At 38.1% G+C, this 16,324-nt stretch overlaps 1 protein-coding gene across 2 annotated transcripts in view; it reads left to right on the plus strand.

Annotated features, from left to right (window-relative positions):
- Positions 1-16,324, plus strand: part of GEMIN5 (gem nuclear organelle associated protein 5) — a 41,672-nt gene that overhangs the window by 6,117 nt on the left and 19,231 nt on the right. For both annotated transcript variants that reach the window (XM_047858846.1, XM_047858854.1), the window contains exons 6-15: positions 354-486; positions 1,388-1,553; positions 2,505-2,717; positions 3,628-3,713; positions 6,303-6,385; positions 8,282-8,418; positions 9,993-10,066; positions 10,746-10,927; positions 14,003-14,142; positions 15,028-15,199. In XM_047858846.1, the coding sequence (XP_047714802.1) occupies positions 354-486; positions 1,388-1,553; positions 2,505-2,717; positions 3,628-3,713; positions 6,303-6,385; positions 8,282-8,418; positions 9,993-10,066; positions 10,746-10,927; positions 14,003-14,142; positions 15,028-15,199 (1,386 nt within the window). The remainder of the gene's footprint in view (positions 1-353; positions 487-1,387; positions 1,554-2,504; positions 2,718-3,627; positions 3,714-6,302; positions 6,386-8,281; positions 8,419-9,992; positions 10,067-10,745; positions 10,928-14,002; positions 14,143-15,027; positions 15,200-16,324) is intronic.

Genomic DNA, 16,324 nt, shown 5'->3' on the forward strand with positions numbered 1-16,324 from the left:
CCAGAAGGGTAACTTCTAAACCTTTGTTAGATTTCTTGCCACTCTCCCCTGCCAACTTTGGAGAATCTGGAGTTGTGTTACTACCTAGGTTCACAATTCCAGTTGAAACCCCATTTTCCCAAACAGACAATATTAATGTGTGCTCAGGTTGCCAGGATAGCCTATAAAAAGTTTGTTTTACCTGAATCAGACAAGTATTAAAACTATGTGTAATAACGTTTCCATGAGAAAATGAGGTCTGCATTCTAAGTAACCAAACTAACAAACTTTTAAACTGTACTGTGAACTGCTGGGGACTTCGCACGTGTGTTTTCACTGACTTGAGCACCCACCGACTTTCTTTCCATCTGCAGGGGTGATGGTTTTGAAATTGCCCTTTCTGAAGAGAAGAGGAGGGGGTATAGACCCAACTATTAAAGAACGCCTTTGGTTGACACTCCATTGGCCCAAGGATCAACCAACACAGCTGGTATCCAGCTGTTTTGGGTAAGTTTTTCTGGTCATGCCCTCTCTGACATATTTTGTTTTCCCCTCTAGCTTCTTGAGGAATTCCTAGGCTCCTCTTTCTAGACATAGAAGATGGAAAAGGCAAGGGCTAAGGCTTATACTGTGACAGGCCATTTGTAATGGAAAAATCATGGGACAGATACCTGTGTTGTCCACTTACAGTGCTGAAAAAAGACCAAATAAGTATAGCCTGGTAATTAAGAGCTTGGACTCCAAAGTCAGACCAAATTGCGTTTCCAAATCCGTCTCTTACCTTCTATGTGTTCATGAGTGTGACCCTTCGAACTTCAATTACATCATGTGTAAAAGAGGGAGCTTAGAGAATTCCCATCTCTTTGGATGATTATAGCCATTCATTGAACAGAATTTAGTGAGTACTAGCTTCTAGTTGTTTGAGGTAATAAGTGAATTTAGCAGATAAAGGCCCTGATTTCAAATGAAATGGTACAGGGAAAGCAGATAAAAATCCCCCCTAAAATGCTGGTCATGGCCCTACTCTCCCACACCATCCCAAAAAAGAGAGAGTATAGTATGTGTTTAAGCTTTGGGGCTGTGCAAATTATGGTGGCATTTTACTATTAAAACTGTTAGGAAAATCTGTTCCAGAGAAGTGCAGCACATTGATGGGGTTCAAAATTAGGTAAGAACCAGAGTTGCTCTGTCTCAAGCAACTAGGTTCCCTTCCCCATAGACAGTGACACCTTGTTTTTGTGTGAGTTCTTTCTGAGCTGTTCTGTGCACATTTCAGAATATGCAATTTTTTTCTCCTTAAAAGAACAACTGATAGAAATTATTTGGCAACTGAGGGCCCACACTCTCCCCACATCTCTTGTTTCCAGATTGCTTGTGAAAGAGAACTAGTGCTTGTTTTTCCTCACAGAGGTGAGCTGTTGCTGTGGGATCTCACTCAGTCCTGGAGACGGAAATATACCCTCTTTAGTGCTTCATCAGAAGGGCAGAATCATTCAAGAATTGTGTTTAACTTATGCCCTTTACAAACGGAGGACGACAAACAGCTGCTGCTTTCCACATCAATGGATAGAGATGTAAGCACTGCTTAGTTTGCATTCACCATTGTAGGGCCCGTGATTTAGGAATTGGATAGGATCAGAGGGCTTTTCAAACTATCCATCAGTTCTCACGCCCCACCTTACACCCCCATGCCCAGCCCAATCTCAGAGTTACTGTTACTGTTACTGACCAGAGCTAACTGTGGGAACAGCAGAGAGTTAGGGGAAAGGTGAGAAACCACCAAGATGCCTTTTTGTTAGAGCAGCTATGGTGAAAGATCGTAGATGTGTCCAGGGAAGGATGTATGAGACCATCATGCTTTGGCTTTAAAATATTCTTGTCTATAGTTAAGGTAGCAGAACCATCTGCTCTTGATGAAATCTCCAAGAGAGAATTGGCTATATTTAAGAATCTGTGACTTCATTGTTTTGCAGTTAGGCTAGGCTTATTTGATAGACTTTGTTTTCTCCCAAACCTCTCTGTTAAATGAGTGAAGATTAAAAATGTAGCATTCCTCCTTCCCCTGGGGATAAGATATTTTGCTTTTTGAGATAGCCCCTCTCATTTTCCCACTGTCCTGAGACCATCTTCATTCTTAGTTAGGATTTGCTAAATGAGATTACCAATGCTGTAGTACAGTACAGTGGAAAGGCTGCTGGACTCTGGGAAATGAGCGGCCTGGATCTGGTTTTATTCATTTACCCTGAATTCACTTAACATCTCTGGGAATAAATATATTCTAAGATCCCTTTGGGCCTACAATTTATTACTTTTTCTTTTCCTAAGAGATACTTTTCCTACTACCTATTAGAATAAATTATATTTGTATATTATAATATATATTATTTATATGTTATTATTATATATTCTTTATATTACCCATTCTTTGAGTCCATCCTGTTTGAGATGTTGATTCTTTTTCCTGTTTTTCTGATTTTTTTTTTTTTTTTTTTTTACATTTAAACCCTAACCCTGGATATTTTTAGGTAAAATGTTGGGACATGGCCACCCTGGAGTGCTGCTGGTCCCTGCCTTCCCTTGGTGGATTTGCCTACAGCCTGGCTTTCTCTCCTGTGGACATGGGCTGTTTGGCCATAGGCGTTGGAGATGGTATGATCCGCGTATGGAATACACTCTCCATAAAGAACAACTATGATGTGAAAAATTTTTGGCAGGGGGTCAAGTCCAAGGTTACAGCGGTAAGGATGATTTCTTTGAGCTCTCTTGAACTTTTTTTCAAATAAGTAGTTGTTTTAGTAAGAAATTTGGAATAACCTGCATGTGCACTCACAGAAAATAAAGTTATAAACACATAATAAACAGTATCACACTATTAAAAATGATAATGTGGCTCTTTATTTGATGTGGAAAGATGTTGATGTTTCATGAAAAATGAAAATTAACAAAACATGGAATGCAGGTTACACAACAATATGTATAATTTTTTTGTTTTTCTCCAAAGTGATACCTCTGTTGTGGCTCTTTAGTCTAAAAGCAGTAAATGTTTGTGGTTAAAAAGAAGACCATACAGAATTGTCATATCACTATATTGTTCACCTGAAACTAATACAACATTGTATGTCAATTATACTTTAGTAAAAAAAAAAAAAAATTGTACCAATTAAAAGGGAAAAAAAGAAAACCAAACAGTATAGCAGTGTAGGAAGCAAAATATTTTCCTACTCTCCACTCCATGCTCCCACTTTCATTATCCAGAGAAGCACTGTTGACAACCTGTGATATATCTTTCCAAATTTTATTATTAACAGGATCTTATTTTCTAAACTATTCTGGAATCTTTTATCCCCACTCAACAGTGTTTCATACACATCATTTAAATATTTGAGCCTATTTTTTTTTCAACTGTATATATTTAACTTTATTCATAAAAAATATCTAGCAAGATATAAAATGGGCAGTGCGGTGTTTTGAACAAGTGAGATTACCAGTGACTTTCACATTGTTTTTAATACTTTGTTTCTTTTAAATAATGAGAATTTGTTACTTTTTAAATTAGGAGACACCAAGAGTGAAAGTGTTCCATTTGGATGCTCAAAAGATAACCTAAGGGCTCCCTTAACAGTATGCCGCTTCCCTCATGTTTTCTAGCTGTGCTGGCACCCAACCAAGGAAGGCTGTTTAGCTTTTGGAACTGATGATGGAAAAGTGGGATTGTATGACACCTACTCCAACAAGTAAGAAATGAAAGATTGTTTAGCCCATTGACCATAATGTAGATGATGGAGTTAATTTTGATTCATAAACCTGGGTATATGTCGGAATTGGCCTGGGAAACATCTTTCAGATTCTGGCTCTGAGTCTGAGGCTTACAGCTTGGAATTTGATTTTTAAAAAATGTTTCAGGTGGTGGTTCAGCCTGTCTGACCTATGGTTACCACTAAAATAAACCATTGGTTTATTTTTTCCCTCAGCTTTTCTTAACAAAAGTTCTCAGGCATCCATGAACATTGAAAGCGTAGTACAAAGAACATCTCTGCCTTCCATCTAGATTCACCAACTGTTAACAGTTTGCCATACTTGCCTTATTTTTGCACACTTAAAATTAACAGTAATTCCGTAATATCTAATATCCAGTCGATGTACAGATTTCCTCAATTCAGCCAAAAATGCTTTCCTAGCTATTTTTTTTTTTTTTTTTCAAATTCATTTTTAGTTTGGGTTCACACACTGCATTTTGTTAGGTCTCTTTAGTCTCTCTTATTCTAAAATACCACCCCCACTTCTTTCATAACATTTGCCTTTTCAGTTTGAAGATTCTGGGTAAGTTTTTTTGTAGAATATTTTACATTTTGGTCTTTGTGTTGACTTCTAACTCATTTCAGTATTCCCTATATGTCCTGTAAACTAGAAGTTATGTATTGAGCTTCATCATCCATTCTGGTTGTCCTCAGCCAAGGGGACTACTGGGATATGCTCTCAGTGTAAAATACATGCCAGAGTTCAGAGATAGTCCCTCCCCCGCCTCCAAATTAAAATGTCTCAGTAATTATTTTGATTATATTTTAAAAGATAATACTTCTGTATATTGAGCTAAATAAAATACATTATTAAAATTGAATTTCACTTATTTCTTTTGCTTCTGTTAATGTGGCTACAAGAAAGTTTTAAGATGCCTATGTGGTTCATACATAAAACTCACATTATGCAACTATTGAACACAGTTATCCTAGATGCTTGAGTAGATTCCATACCTGCACCGTTCAGTTTGATAGCTACATGTGGCTATTTACAGTTAAAAGAACTAAAATTTAATAAAATGAGAAGTTCAGTTCCTTGGTCTCATGAGCCACATTTCAAGTGCACAAGGCCCAGTGCTTACTGAGCAGGACTGTTCTAGACCAGGGATTGGAGAGCCATGGCTCATGAATTAAGAATGGTTCTACCTTTTTAAATTATTGGGAAAATATTAAAGAATATTTCATCACATGAAAATTAAATAAAATTCAGATTTCAGTGTCCATAAACAAAGCTCTCATTGGAACCCGGCCACACTCATTTGTTTACACCTTATCGGAGCCTGCTTTCACACTACCAGAGCAGGGTGGGGGAGTTATGACAGAGACCTCAAGGCTCAAAAAGCCTTAGATATTTACTGTCTGTCCTTTTACAGGGTAAGTTTGCCTACCTGTTCCAGATCATTCATTTCTAAGTAAGAATTATTTACTATACTCAGAGTTAACCTTTTTAGATGCAATTTTGAGGTACACATGTGAACCTACATGCACTTAGTTACCTGCATTCTTTCGTTCTGCAGCTGGTTAACTCCACTTTCAATTCTCAAAAAATAATACACTATTGCAAAGAGGCACGTAAGAAAATAAAACTATATGTCATCACAAAACCGACTAATTCTATGAAATTACTATCTTCTGGTTATTATGAGGTGTGTAGTAGAAGGAAGGGTGCTGCCCTAGATACACTGTTAGGCATTCAGCCACAGATACTTATTCTGTTTCTTTCAGCCCAGAGAAATTGGGGTTTATTGTCTAGAATGGCAACAACAAATGTGCCAGAAACATAGAAATAAATAAGTCAGCAGCTAGTTTTGTCATAGGTACTGGATTCCTGGAATTCTCAAATCCTACAAAGAATACAGTTTACAGTAAAGGTAACAGCCACACTGCCCATTACTGACACCTCACATGTCATTAATCACCACAGCCTTCAAAATTACCCTCAAGAGCAAGTTTTCTTACAAAAACTTTAAAACTGAACTATTCTAAAATCTTGTCTTAGTTTAAGAATATGATATTAATGACAGGGTAAGCCTAAAATGACTTCTAGTCTTTTATCTGAAGGTGAGATGGGTTATATTTATATGATGACTGTATATGCTTAGCAGTAACCTTAGTTCTGGGCTGACTAGTTTGCATTTTCTGCCTTGTTCAGTATTTCTCCAGTTGTGATAGCCTTTACAGTGCTTATAACTACAGTAATATTAGAATACGTGACATTTAAGTAAAGTGGGCAACTCGGAGAGACGGAGGGGAAAAGTTATTACAAACTGGCCAGATTGGGGGGGGGGATAATACTTTTTTCTGGGTAAAGTGTGTTTGGGACTTTATCATTTTGGTAGTAGATATCATTACATGGTATATTATTGAAGTGTTGGCTTCTCTACAATCAGCTATTTGGAGAAGGATGCTGTTAAATTGCTTTTCTCTAACATCAGCAACTAATAAGGGAGCTTTTAGAAAAAGATGGGTCTGTTTTCCACTGTGTCTTCTGTTTAAATCTTTCTTTGTAATCCCCCTTCCCTCCAGACCGCCACAGATTTCTAGCACATATCATAAGAAGACTGTGTACACTTTAGCCTGGGGGCCACCACTGCCCCCCATTTCACTCGGTGAGTATCTGAGCCATTCTCTAGCAAACATGAGAGTATTCTCTTTCTTTTAATTTAATTGTAAGACACTCAAGCTGGAAAGTTATAAATATTCTAGTGTAGTGACTGCTTATGCAGACTACTGTGTCCCCAGGGGTCCATGAGGGCAGTCATAGCAGGTGATGTTAGAAATCATTCGCCCAGGGGCGCCTGGGTGGCACAGTCGGCTAAGCGTCCGACTTCAGCCAGGTCACGATCTCGCGGTCCGTGAGTTCGAGCCCCGCGTCAGGCTCTGGGCGGATGGCTCAGAGCCTGGAGCCTGCTTCCGATTCTGTGTCTCCCTCTCTCTCTGCCCCTCCCCCGTTCATGCTCTGTCTCTCTCCCAAAAATAAATAAATAAATAAATAATTAAAAAAAATAAATCATTCGCCCATATTAAGCATCCCCAAACTCTTAAGTATTATTTGGTCTCTTCTAGCTGAATTTTTCCATTGTGCATGTAGTTGTCTCATGTTGGCTCCTGGTATCCAACCTAAAATTTGTTCACCAAAATTTGCTATCACTTTTTAATTTGATCAGAATTAGAATATTATTTAACTGTAGTAATGCAGTAATGATTATCTGTTTTCACCTATAGTTACAGCAAACTTAGAATTCCTGAAATGATCTCTTGTCTTTACTGTATTCTGACCCTTTCCCTCTTCTGGCTGCTCAGCCCTCTCTTTCTTATCCCTAAAGAGATAGGTCTTTCAGAGTATTTTTTTTTTAATTTTTTTTTAATGTTTATTTATTTTTGAGACAGAGAGAGACAGAGCATGAACAGGGGAGGGGCAGAGAGAGGGAGACACAGAATCTGAAATGGGCTCCAGGCTCTGAGCTGTCAGCACAGAGCCCGACGCAGGGCTCGAACCCACAGACCGTGAGATCACGACCTGAGCGAAGTCGGACGCTTAACCGACTGAGCCACCCAGGCGCCCCTCAGAGTATTTTTTAAAATAAGTGTATTCATGGGGTGCTTGGATGGCTCAGCTGGTCTAGCATCTGACTCTTCATTTCAGTTCAGGTCCTGATCTCACAGTTCATGAGAGCCCATGTCAGGCTCCATGCTGACAGTACAGAGCCTGCATGGGATTCTCCCTCTGCCCCTCTCCCACTCATGCATGCACTCCCTCCCTCCCTCTCTCTTTCAAAATAAATAAACTTAAAAAAAAAAAGTGTATTCAGATGTTTTTGGTTAAATTTTCTTAACCAGCTATAATGAAACATCTGTCCATTTCCATAGTCATTGCACTACACAGGATAATGGAAGTCATGAGAACTCAAGCAGCCCCATAGTTGTAGTTCATTCCTTCATTCATTTAACAACTGTTTATTGGATTCTTGATTTGCACCAGGCATAGTTCTAGCAGTAGTGAAAATAAAACTTGTCCTTATAGAAACCAACAAGAACCACTGTTTGCTTGTTAAAGGTCAACAAGAAGATTGCCATAATACTAAAGAAATCCTTGCTCTGAGGACAGCTTGTGACTTCCTATAACTTAGAGTTAGTCATAGGAAAGCCTGCAGCTCCATATATTTAAATTCCCAAAGAGTAGGGTGCTCATTTCTGAAACAAAAGGCAAATTCTCATAAACACTGAGAACATGTTTTTTGACCCCAACTTTGGCACCCGTACTATTTGAATGGCAGAAGAGTGTTTAAAGCAGATCTGTTACATTAGAAATATTAGTTTAGATATAGTGTCTTTTTACTTCTCCCAACAACTGTGTTCATATACAAAGAACAGTGACTTTATTCTGGTGTGTTAATATAATTCTTTTAGAACAACTCAGACTATGCTATACTTGTACTGTAGTAACCAGTAGTTAAGCTGCTGAATTGCAAAAATGATAAGCTTTCTTTTCTTACCTCATTTAGGAGGAGAAGGAGACAGACCTTCCCTTACTTTATACAGCTGTGGAGGGGAAGGGATTGTCTTACAGCATAACCCTTGGAAGCTTGGTGGAGAGGCCTATGACATCAACAAACTAATCAGGGACACCAATTCAATCAAAGTGAGTTCTTATGATGTAAAGTCTTCTCCAAGTCTCTACATTTTCTTGGTTTCCCATTTTGCATAATAAATGCCATTATTAAAGATATCCATTATGCTCACTCAGATTTCTTAGATGTTCTTAAGAGCTTCAGTGAATTTGTGATTTATAAAACATAATGTAGAAGTCTTTATACCTGAGTAAAGCAAGGAACTTAACCACAAGAAAAAAGGTTTGTCTCAATTGCCATGGTGATTTATGATAAACTTTCAGATCTTGGATATGAAGCATCCTTTTTAGGCCAGCTACTTCCTCCAGAGTGAGACCTTGGTAAAGATAACTATAATATGGTGGCCAAGTGTGGCTAGAAGGTATTTTGCTCAAGACAGAATTGCCATTTTATTTTCCATTTTTTAGTGAAATAATTAACACATTTACACAAAAAAAATACAAATAATTCCCTTTTATCCTTGACCCAGACATCCACATTTAATCACTTTTGCCTTACCATTTTATCAACGTCAGAACTGTCTTTTGAAGTGAAATATGTTGAGAGTTCTTTTACTCTTTCAAATGAGTATTTTTATTGGTGCTCATTATTTTTGAATGGCTAGCATAAAAATTACATTTAGTCATAAACTGAATTATTTTTATTGACTATATCCCTTCATTAAATGTCTCAACATTAACATTCAGCAATGAATAAAAGAGACAAAATTCCTGTTCCTAATGAGCTTTTAGTTTTGTGGCAGTTTAGAATATATATACAAGGAAGGGTGCCTGGCTGGCTCAGTCAGTGGAGTATGCGACTCTTGATTTTGGGGATGTGGTTTCAAGCCCCATGTTGGGTGTAGAGATTACTTAAAAGTAAAATCTTTAAAAAAAAAAAAAAGAAAGAAACTTGGAATTCCTTCACGTGAACAGTAGCTGATGAAGCTGTTGGGCATACATGAGGTGGTCTAAAGAGACAAGTAAGAAAACAAGAGGGCCCAGTCAGCCTTGGGGAAAGACCAACAGAGTTATTAAAAAAAGGAACAGGAAAAGGGAAAGGAAAGAGAAAGAGAGGGAGGGGAGAGGAGGGAAGGGAAAGGAGAAGGAAAGGGAAAGGGAAAGGGAAAGGGAAAGGAAGGAAGAAAAGAAATAGAAATAGGAAGAAAACAAGGACATGTGTATGTGTGTATGTATGTATATGTATAGACGTGTGCGTATATATATATATATATATATACACACATAACATATATATATATATGTTACTTATTTTGTTAAGGAGACATGACCCCCACGTTCTTAAAATGGACATGTTACACTCTCTGTTGTGGAATAAAAATTAAAAAGTTTATTTTACAAGGTTAGACACTATAGACATTGGGTATTTACTAGCCTCTCTTTTTTGTCCCAATTAAGGAAATTACAATTTGAATATTTGCTCTTAGTAACTCTTTGGCTAATTATGTAGATTATGTACAAGTTGTAAAATTAGAACATTTTAAACTAGGGATTTTTTTTTCTCATGCTGTCATCATTGATTTGTAAGATATGCAGAGAGAAGAACAGTGTGCTTTTAGTCAAGATTGGTTTGTTTTGCTTTCTAGTATAAATTGCCTGTACACACAGAGGTCAGCTGGAAAGCAGATGGCAAAATCATGGCCCTTGGCAACGAAGATGGGTATGTGTTTGTTTCTTAAAAAAACACAAAATCAGAAAACTTTGTTTTTGTATGTATTACACATTTGATCAAAAGCTGACTAATGCCATCTATAGTTTTAGTTGGGGTAGTCTAGTTGAATATGATATTCTGATCTGTCCTTAATATCCTTGAATGATCTGGAAGCTCTTTGTATTTTTGAGAATGCAAAATAAGTTGGGTATTTTCAGTCTAAAGAAATGGTTGCCCATTCAGTGTTTCAGCTGTTTTATGCTTCACAAAATGTTGGTCTGCACTGAAATGCATAAATCGTCCTTCATTTTTTTAAACTAAGCTGGGAAGAAATGGTTTTTAGACCTCACCATGCTCTTTCCAATGTTGATCCTAATTACATAGTCCTAATTTAGCCATTGGCTCATTAATTCTTTTAGCTTTTCCATAGCACCGTTTATTACAAGAGCCTGATAAACACAACTGCTGCCCAGAGATTGATGGGATTTTTTCAAAGCTGAATAAATTTGTTTAAAAAAACAACTTTTTGTTTTTGGCTCTCTATAAGAGAGTGACCTCTGCAGTGATAGATAGGGTTATCCTATTCCATTTCACCTTTAGTTGAGTGATGGAATGAGGGAGATACTTGTTTGCATTAGATTGTAATTTGACCATCCATCTTTCTTGTCTCATGGGTTTGTGACTCCAGATCAATAGAAATATTTCAAGTTCCCAACCTGAAACTGATATGTACCATCCAGCAGCATCACAAGCTTGTGAATACCATTAGCTGGCATCATGAGCACGGCAGTCAGCCGGAGCTGAGCTATCTGATGGCCTCTGGGTCCAACAATGCGGTCATTTATGTGCACAACCTGAAGACTGTCATAGGTAACTTTGCTTTCTTACATTCTGGGGCCATATGTGTTCAGCTATTCTGCATTCCAAGTTTTGTACCTTTTTACTTATTTTTTGGTATTAAAATGTTATTGTTGCTTCTGCTTTCAAAAGTAATATATTCATATTATTTATAAGACAAAAATTTCAAACATGACAAAAAGGTTAACTTAAAAAATGAAGTTCCTCCCGTAATAACATCCCTCAGTCATAACCAGCATGATTAGTTTGCTGAATGTTTTCTCCAGTTTTTTTTTTCAGTATTGTTACTGCTGGGCACCTGGGTGGCTCAGTCTGTTAAACCTCCAACTTTGGCTCAGGTCATGATTTCGCAGTTCGTGGGTTCATGCTCCGTGTTGGGCTCTGTGCTGACAGCTCAGAGCCGGGAGCCTTCTTCGGGTTCTGTGTCTCCCTCTCTCCATGCCCCTCCCCTGCTCGCGTGTGGTGTCTCTCTCTCTCTCTCTCAAAAATAAATAAACATTTTAAAAAGTTTTTTAGTAAAATAAAAATAAAATAATAGAGTATTGTTATTGCTAAGTGGCTCCAAAAAGATTGTGCCAGTTTATACCCTCTTCCTTCAGTGTTTGAGTATTTTACACACACATCCCATTCCCATGTTTGACCATATCTAATTCTCGTGGTCCTGTGAGGTAGACTGTGTTAGCCACATTTTCCTGATGTTTAAATTGAGGCCCAGTGAAGTTAGCTTAACTTCCTAAAGTCCCATAGCTAGTGTGGAGGGGAGCCTAGATTCAAGCCTGATTGTAGAACCTATGTGTTCTGGTAAGTACTATTCCTGCCTAGCAGGTTGATCTTTTTCACATTTCCATGACTTATTCCTTAAGGAGTCTTTGACCCTTCTCAGCACCCACAAAAACCATAATAGGTGGTTAGAAGAGCCCTTTTTTTTTAATACAAAAGAAGTGCAATTACTTCTTTCCTAATATGAAGAAATTATAATCTGACACTGTGCTGTTTGAAGAGTAGTGCCAAGTATGTGCTGTGAAAATAGTGAAAACAGTTGACATTTTCATTTTCTCTAGAATTTCCAGTAGTTTTCTGAGAATCCTTATCTGTAACAACAAAAAATGATTCTAGCAGTGGTTCTCTCAAGTTAAAAGCAAATGGAAAACTATTAAAGTATAGACAGATTTTCCTAACAATAAGTAGTAGACAGTGTGTAACTAATGAACATGATATGTTAGAAAGCTTATCCTGGTCTTTATCATTATTATCGGGATGCCAAGTTAAGCATCCACTTCGGCTGAGGGCATTGACTTAATTCCTCAGAGCAATGCAGATCTTTGTCTACTTTAACACTCATATCTTAGCTTGTTTTTTATTTTTTATCTACTGAATAATAGAACAAGAAAAAAAGTTGGCCAGAATCAATATCCCTTTCAGACTGGGAACTCTCATACTCTTGTTCAAACGTTCAACAGCTATTAACATTTTGTCATATTTGCTTGGTTTTTGTTTTTGTTTTGTTTCATTTTGTTTTGTTTTGTTTTGTTTTTTGCTTTAAATATTTCTTTCAGGGAGAGGACCCCACACTCCTACTCAGTTAAGGGAAGCATTTTTACAGCCTTAAGGTCTTTTATTTTTTTTTATATTTACCATGCCATGAATTCATATGGAATGGGTTCCAGCAACTCAGACTCCTTTCCGCTGGTCCTCACAGAGTGTGCTTCTCTGGGTGGGGCAGGCTGGTGCTTCAGTTGAACCCAAGTACCTTTCTCCTTGGCTTCTTTCTTTTTCTGATCATTTTCCTTCACTGCTTCAGGAAGCTATCTTGGCTCTTCGAGTGCTTTATATGCTCAATACATACATTAGTTCTCTTGGCAAGAATCTTGTCCTTGTTTGTTTACAATAATGCCAAAAGCATGCTGGGTAACACCATAGGCTCTTCCAGTTTTGCCATGGTAAAATTTGTGTGGCATTCCTTTTTGAACAGTGCCTATTCCCTTGATGTCCACAGTATCACTTTTCTTGTAGATTAACATGTATGTGGCCAAAGGAACAACTCCAAGTTTTCTAAAAGGCATAGGGAACGTACAGCGAGTACCTCTCCTCTTTCCCTTTGTGTTGGTCCTTGTGGCAAATTATTAGAAAATGGCAGTTCTGGCTGAAAGGGATAATTGCTGCTTGGTTCTCTATGTGTCTGTGTATGTACTTTTCCCAAACCTTTTGTGTTGAATGCGTCATTCTCTCCATGTCCCTTAATATTTGTGTATTTTCTAAGAATAAGGATATTCCCTTACAATCCACAATTCCACTATCAACTTGAGTTAATTTAACAATATACAATGGTTTAATCTATCATCCATATTCTAGTTTTGTTGATTGATCCAATAATATCCTTTATATCTAGAATAGTTTCTCAGCCCTTTTTCATTTTTAAACTATTTATTTTTGAGATAGCACACGCATGAGCAAGGGAGGGGCAGAGAGAGAGAGGACAAGGAGAATCCCAAGCAGGCTGCACACTCAGCATGGAGCCCAATGAGGGGCTCAATCTCATGACCATGAGACCACGACCTGAGTCAAAATTAAGAATCAGATGCTCAATCGAGCCACCCAGGCACAAAGTCCAACATGAGGCTTGGTCTCAGGAGCTGAGAGATCATGACCTGAGCCAAAATCAAGAGTCAGATGCTTAAATGACTGGACTACCCAGGAGCCCTACAGCCATTTTGTTTTTAATCTTTGAAGAATATTGCCCTGTTATTTTGTAGATGCCCCCTTAATCTGGTGTTTTTCTTATAGATTCAGATTATATATCTTTAGCTACCATAAAAGTGATGATACATCCTCCTTGGTACCATATGCAAAAGGTATTATTTTCACTTTGGTGGCTTTTGAAAAGACAAAATGACAGCTAACAATGCAGTAAACCCATATGCCAAGCACTGTGGACATGCCCACAGTCTTAACCAATAAATAACATTGCCTGCTGAAAGTCATCTACAAAGCATATGGCAAAATCTTGACTCTCCACAATAATACCTTCCTCTGGGTCTTTTTGTTGTTGGCTGTTGGTAGAAATGTCATCTTTCCCTTGTCTCTTAGAGAGCAATCCTGAATCTCCAGTGACCATTACAGAGCCCTACCGGACCCTGTCAGGGCACACAGCCAAGATTACCAGTGTGGCATGGAGCCCACATCATGATGGAAGGCTGGTATCTGCTTCCTACGATGGTACAGCTCAGGTACTATTGTGTCCTTGATTCTGTGTGTTCCTCACCACATACTCTAATTTGAACTCTTTCCTCTTTTCCCCCAGTTATCTTGTACATTCTTTTCCTCACCATTATCTTGTACAGAAAGGGATATTCTGAGCTCTAGAAAACATCCCACATATCCGGGACTTTGGCAGGCTAAGATTGTTTTTTGGGGGGCTTGGGGGTTTTTTTTTTTTACTTAGATGAAAGGGAAAGTATTGATAGGGAACTAGCTAAATTCTAGTATCTTTTAAGATTTCATTCTTACTGTCATAAGATGGGCTAAATTGATGTGAGAAGTACCTGTTCCTGTCTTAAACACAAATGGCTATAAATCATGAACAATTTTTTTAATAATAAATTGTAAGTCAGAAATCTTCAGGTTGGAAGAAATAAAAGTGAGATGCCAAGCCTGAGCTATGAGATAGGACTTTCAGATATCAGAACCAGAATAGACAGTAACTAGAGAGCTAATAATCTCTGTGATGGATGTCAGTCTCTGTTGAGTTGTAATTGAGTTATCTGCACAAACCAAGAAGCCATGAAGGGCTGCCCTCTGTGAAATGGAGACTGGAGTAATTCAAGAAACAGTAAGGAAATTGATCATTTGCCAAGAAATGGGGCAGAAGAATCACCTGCAAAAAATTAGAACTGTAAGCATGGACTACACATGCAGCTGCGAGTTCTGAATTAGAATTCTCATGACACAGGAAATACCATTTCTGAAATTTGAACACCTAAGAGGAAATAATAAGTCATAAGAGTAAACAAGAGTACACAGATTTGTTTAAATCTTTTTAAATTTATACCTGCTCCCCAAAGCAATAGAATAACCAAAAATTATCTATGCTGTCATGTGGCTTTTGGTTTTAGGTGTGGGATACTCTCAGAGAAGAGCCTCTGTGCAACTTCCGAGGACATCGAGGTCGACTGCTTTGTGTGGCATGGTCCCCACTGGATCCAGACTGCATCTACTCAGGGGCAGATGACTTCTGTGTGTACAAATGGCTCACTCCCATGCAAGAACATTCTCGGCCTCCTCAAGGTCAGTCAGAACTGGGAGCCCATAAATGCTTGCCTACTTCCCTTTCTCCCTACCTCAGTAACTAAGTTGATCAGGCTCAAGCAAAGAGGACATTCATGTAGGGCTCTGTAATGGTCACTGGAGATTCAGGATTGCTCTCTAAGGTGGCAGCAACAGCATGGCACTGGTTGCTTTCCTAATCAAGGAAGGCAGCCATGAGGGGCCTAAGGACAACATCCAAATAGTGTCGAGTAGACCTATGCCCACATCTTGGTTTCTAGATAGCATTCTCTGTTAAGAGAGACTAACCAGGGCTTCTTGGAGAAATGGCTAATTCCAGGTTGAGGCAGGAAAAATACAAGATGGGCCTGGCACATCATCCAATGCCACAAAGGAAGGAAATGTCCAAAGAACTGAGATCTGTCAAGAGGACAAAGAAGCCAGCTTGCAGGGGCTTCCACTAACCAAATCTGAGACAGTCTGAACTTGAAAATAATGAACAGAAGAACTCCCTGGCTAGCAAAGATTAACTGATACCAGTTATATATTAAACAACTAAAAATGTGCCTAAATAAATGAAATGATCTATCCACATGATGATTTGTAAAAAAAAAAAAAAAAAAAAAAAAAATGCTCCTGGTAGCTTTATCTGTAATGAACACAAACTGGAAACAACCCACATGTCAATTGGCATAGTAAATACACTGGTATATCCCTACAGTGGAATTATCAGTACTGTACTATCAGTACAGTAGTTATCAGTAACTACTGATAAACATAGCAAAATGTGTGAATCCCAAAAAAATGTTCCACTGAACAAAAGATGCCAGGCACAAAAGAATGCATGCTATGTAATTCTAATGTACAGTCAGAAACTCAAGTATCTACAATATGAAATTCTAAAAAGGCAAAACTATAGTGACAGCAGATGAGTGACTGCCTGGGACTCAGGAAGGGGGTGCATCTTACTGCAAAGAGGCATGAGGAAATGAGATAATGGAAATATTTTATTCGCAGTGGTGAGTTACATGACTATACATCTGTCAAAACTCATCGAAGTATTAAAAAGTGGGTATACTGTGTTAAACTATACTTCAATAAAGACGACTTAAAAAGCAAGGGATAAATGCTTTAAAACTTAAAAAA

The sequence above is a fragment of the Prionailurus viverrinus genome, chromosome A1 (genome assembly GCF_022837055.1).
Source record: "Prionailurus viverrinus isolate Anna chromosome A1, UM_Priviv_1.0, whole genome shotgun sequence".
Lineage (NCBI taxonomy): Eukaryota > Metazoa > Chordata > Mammalia > Carnivora > Felidae > Prionailurus > Prionailurus viverrinus.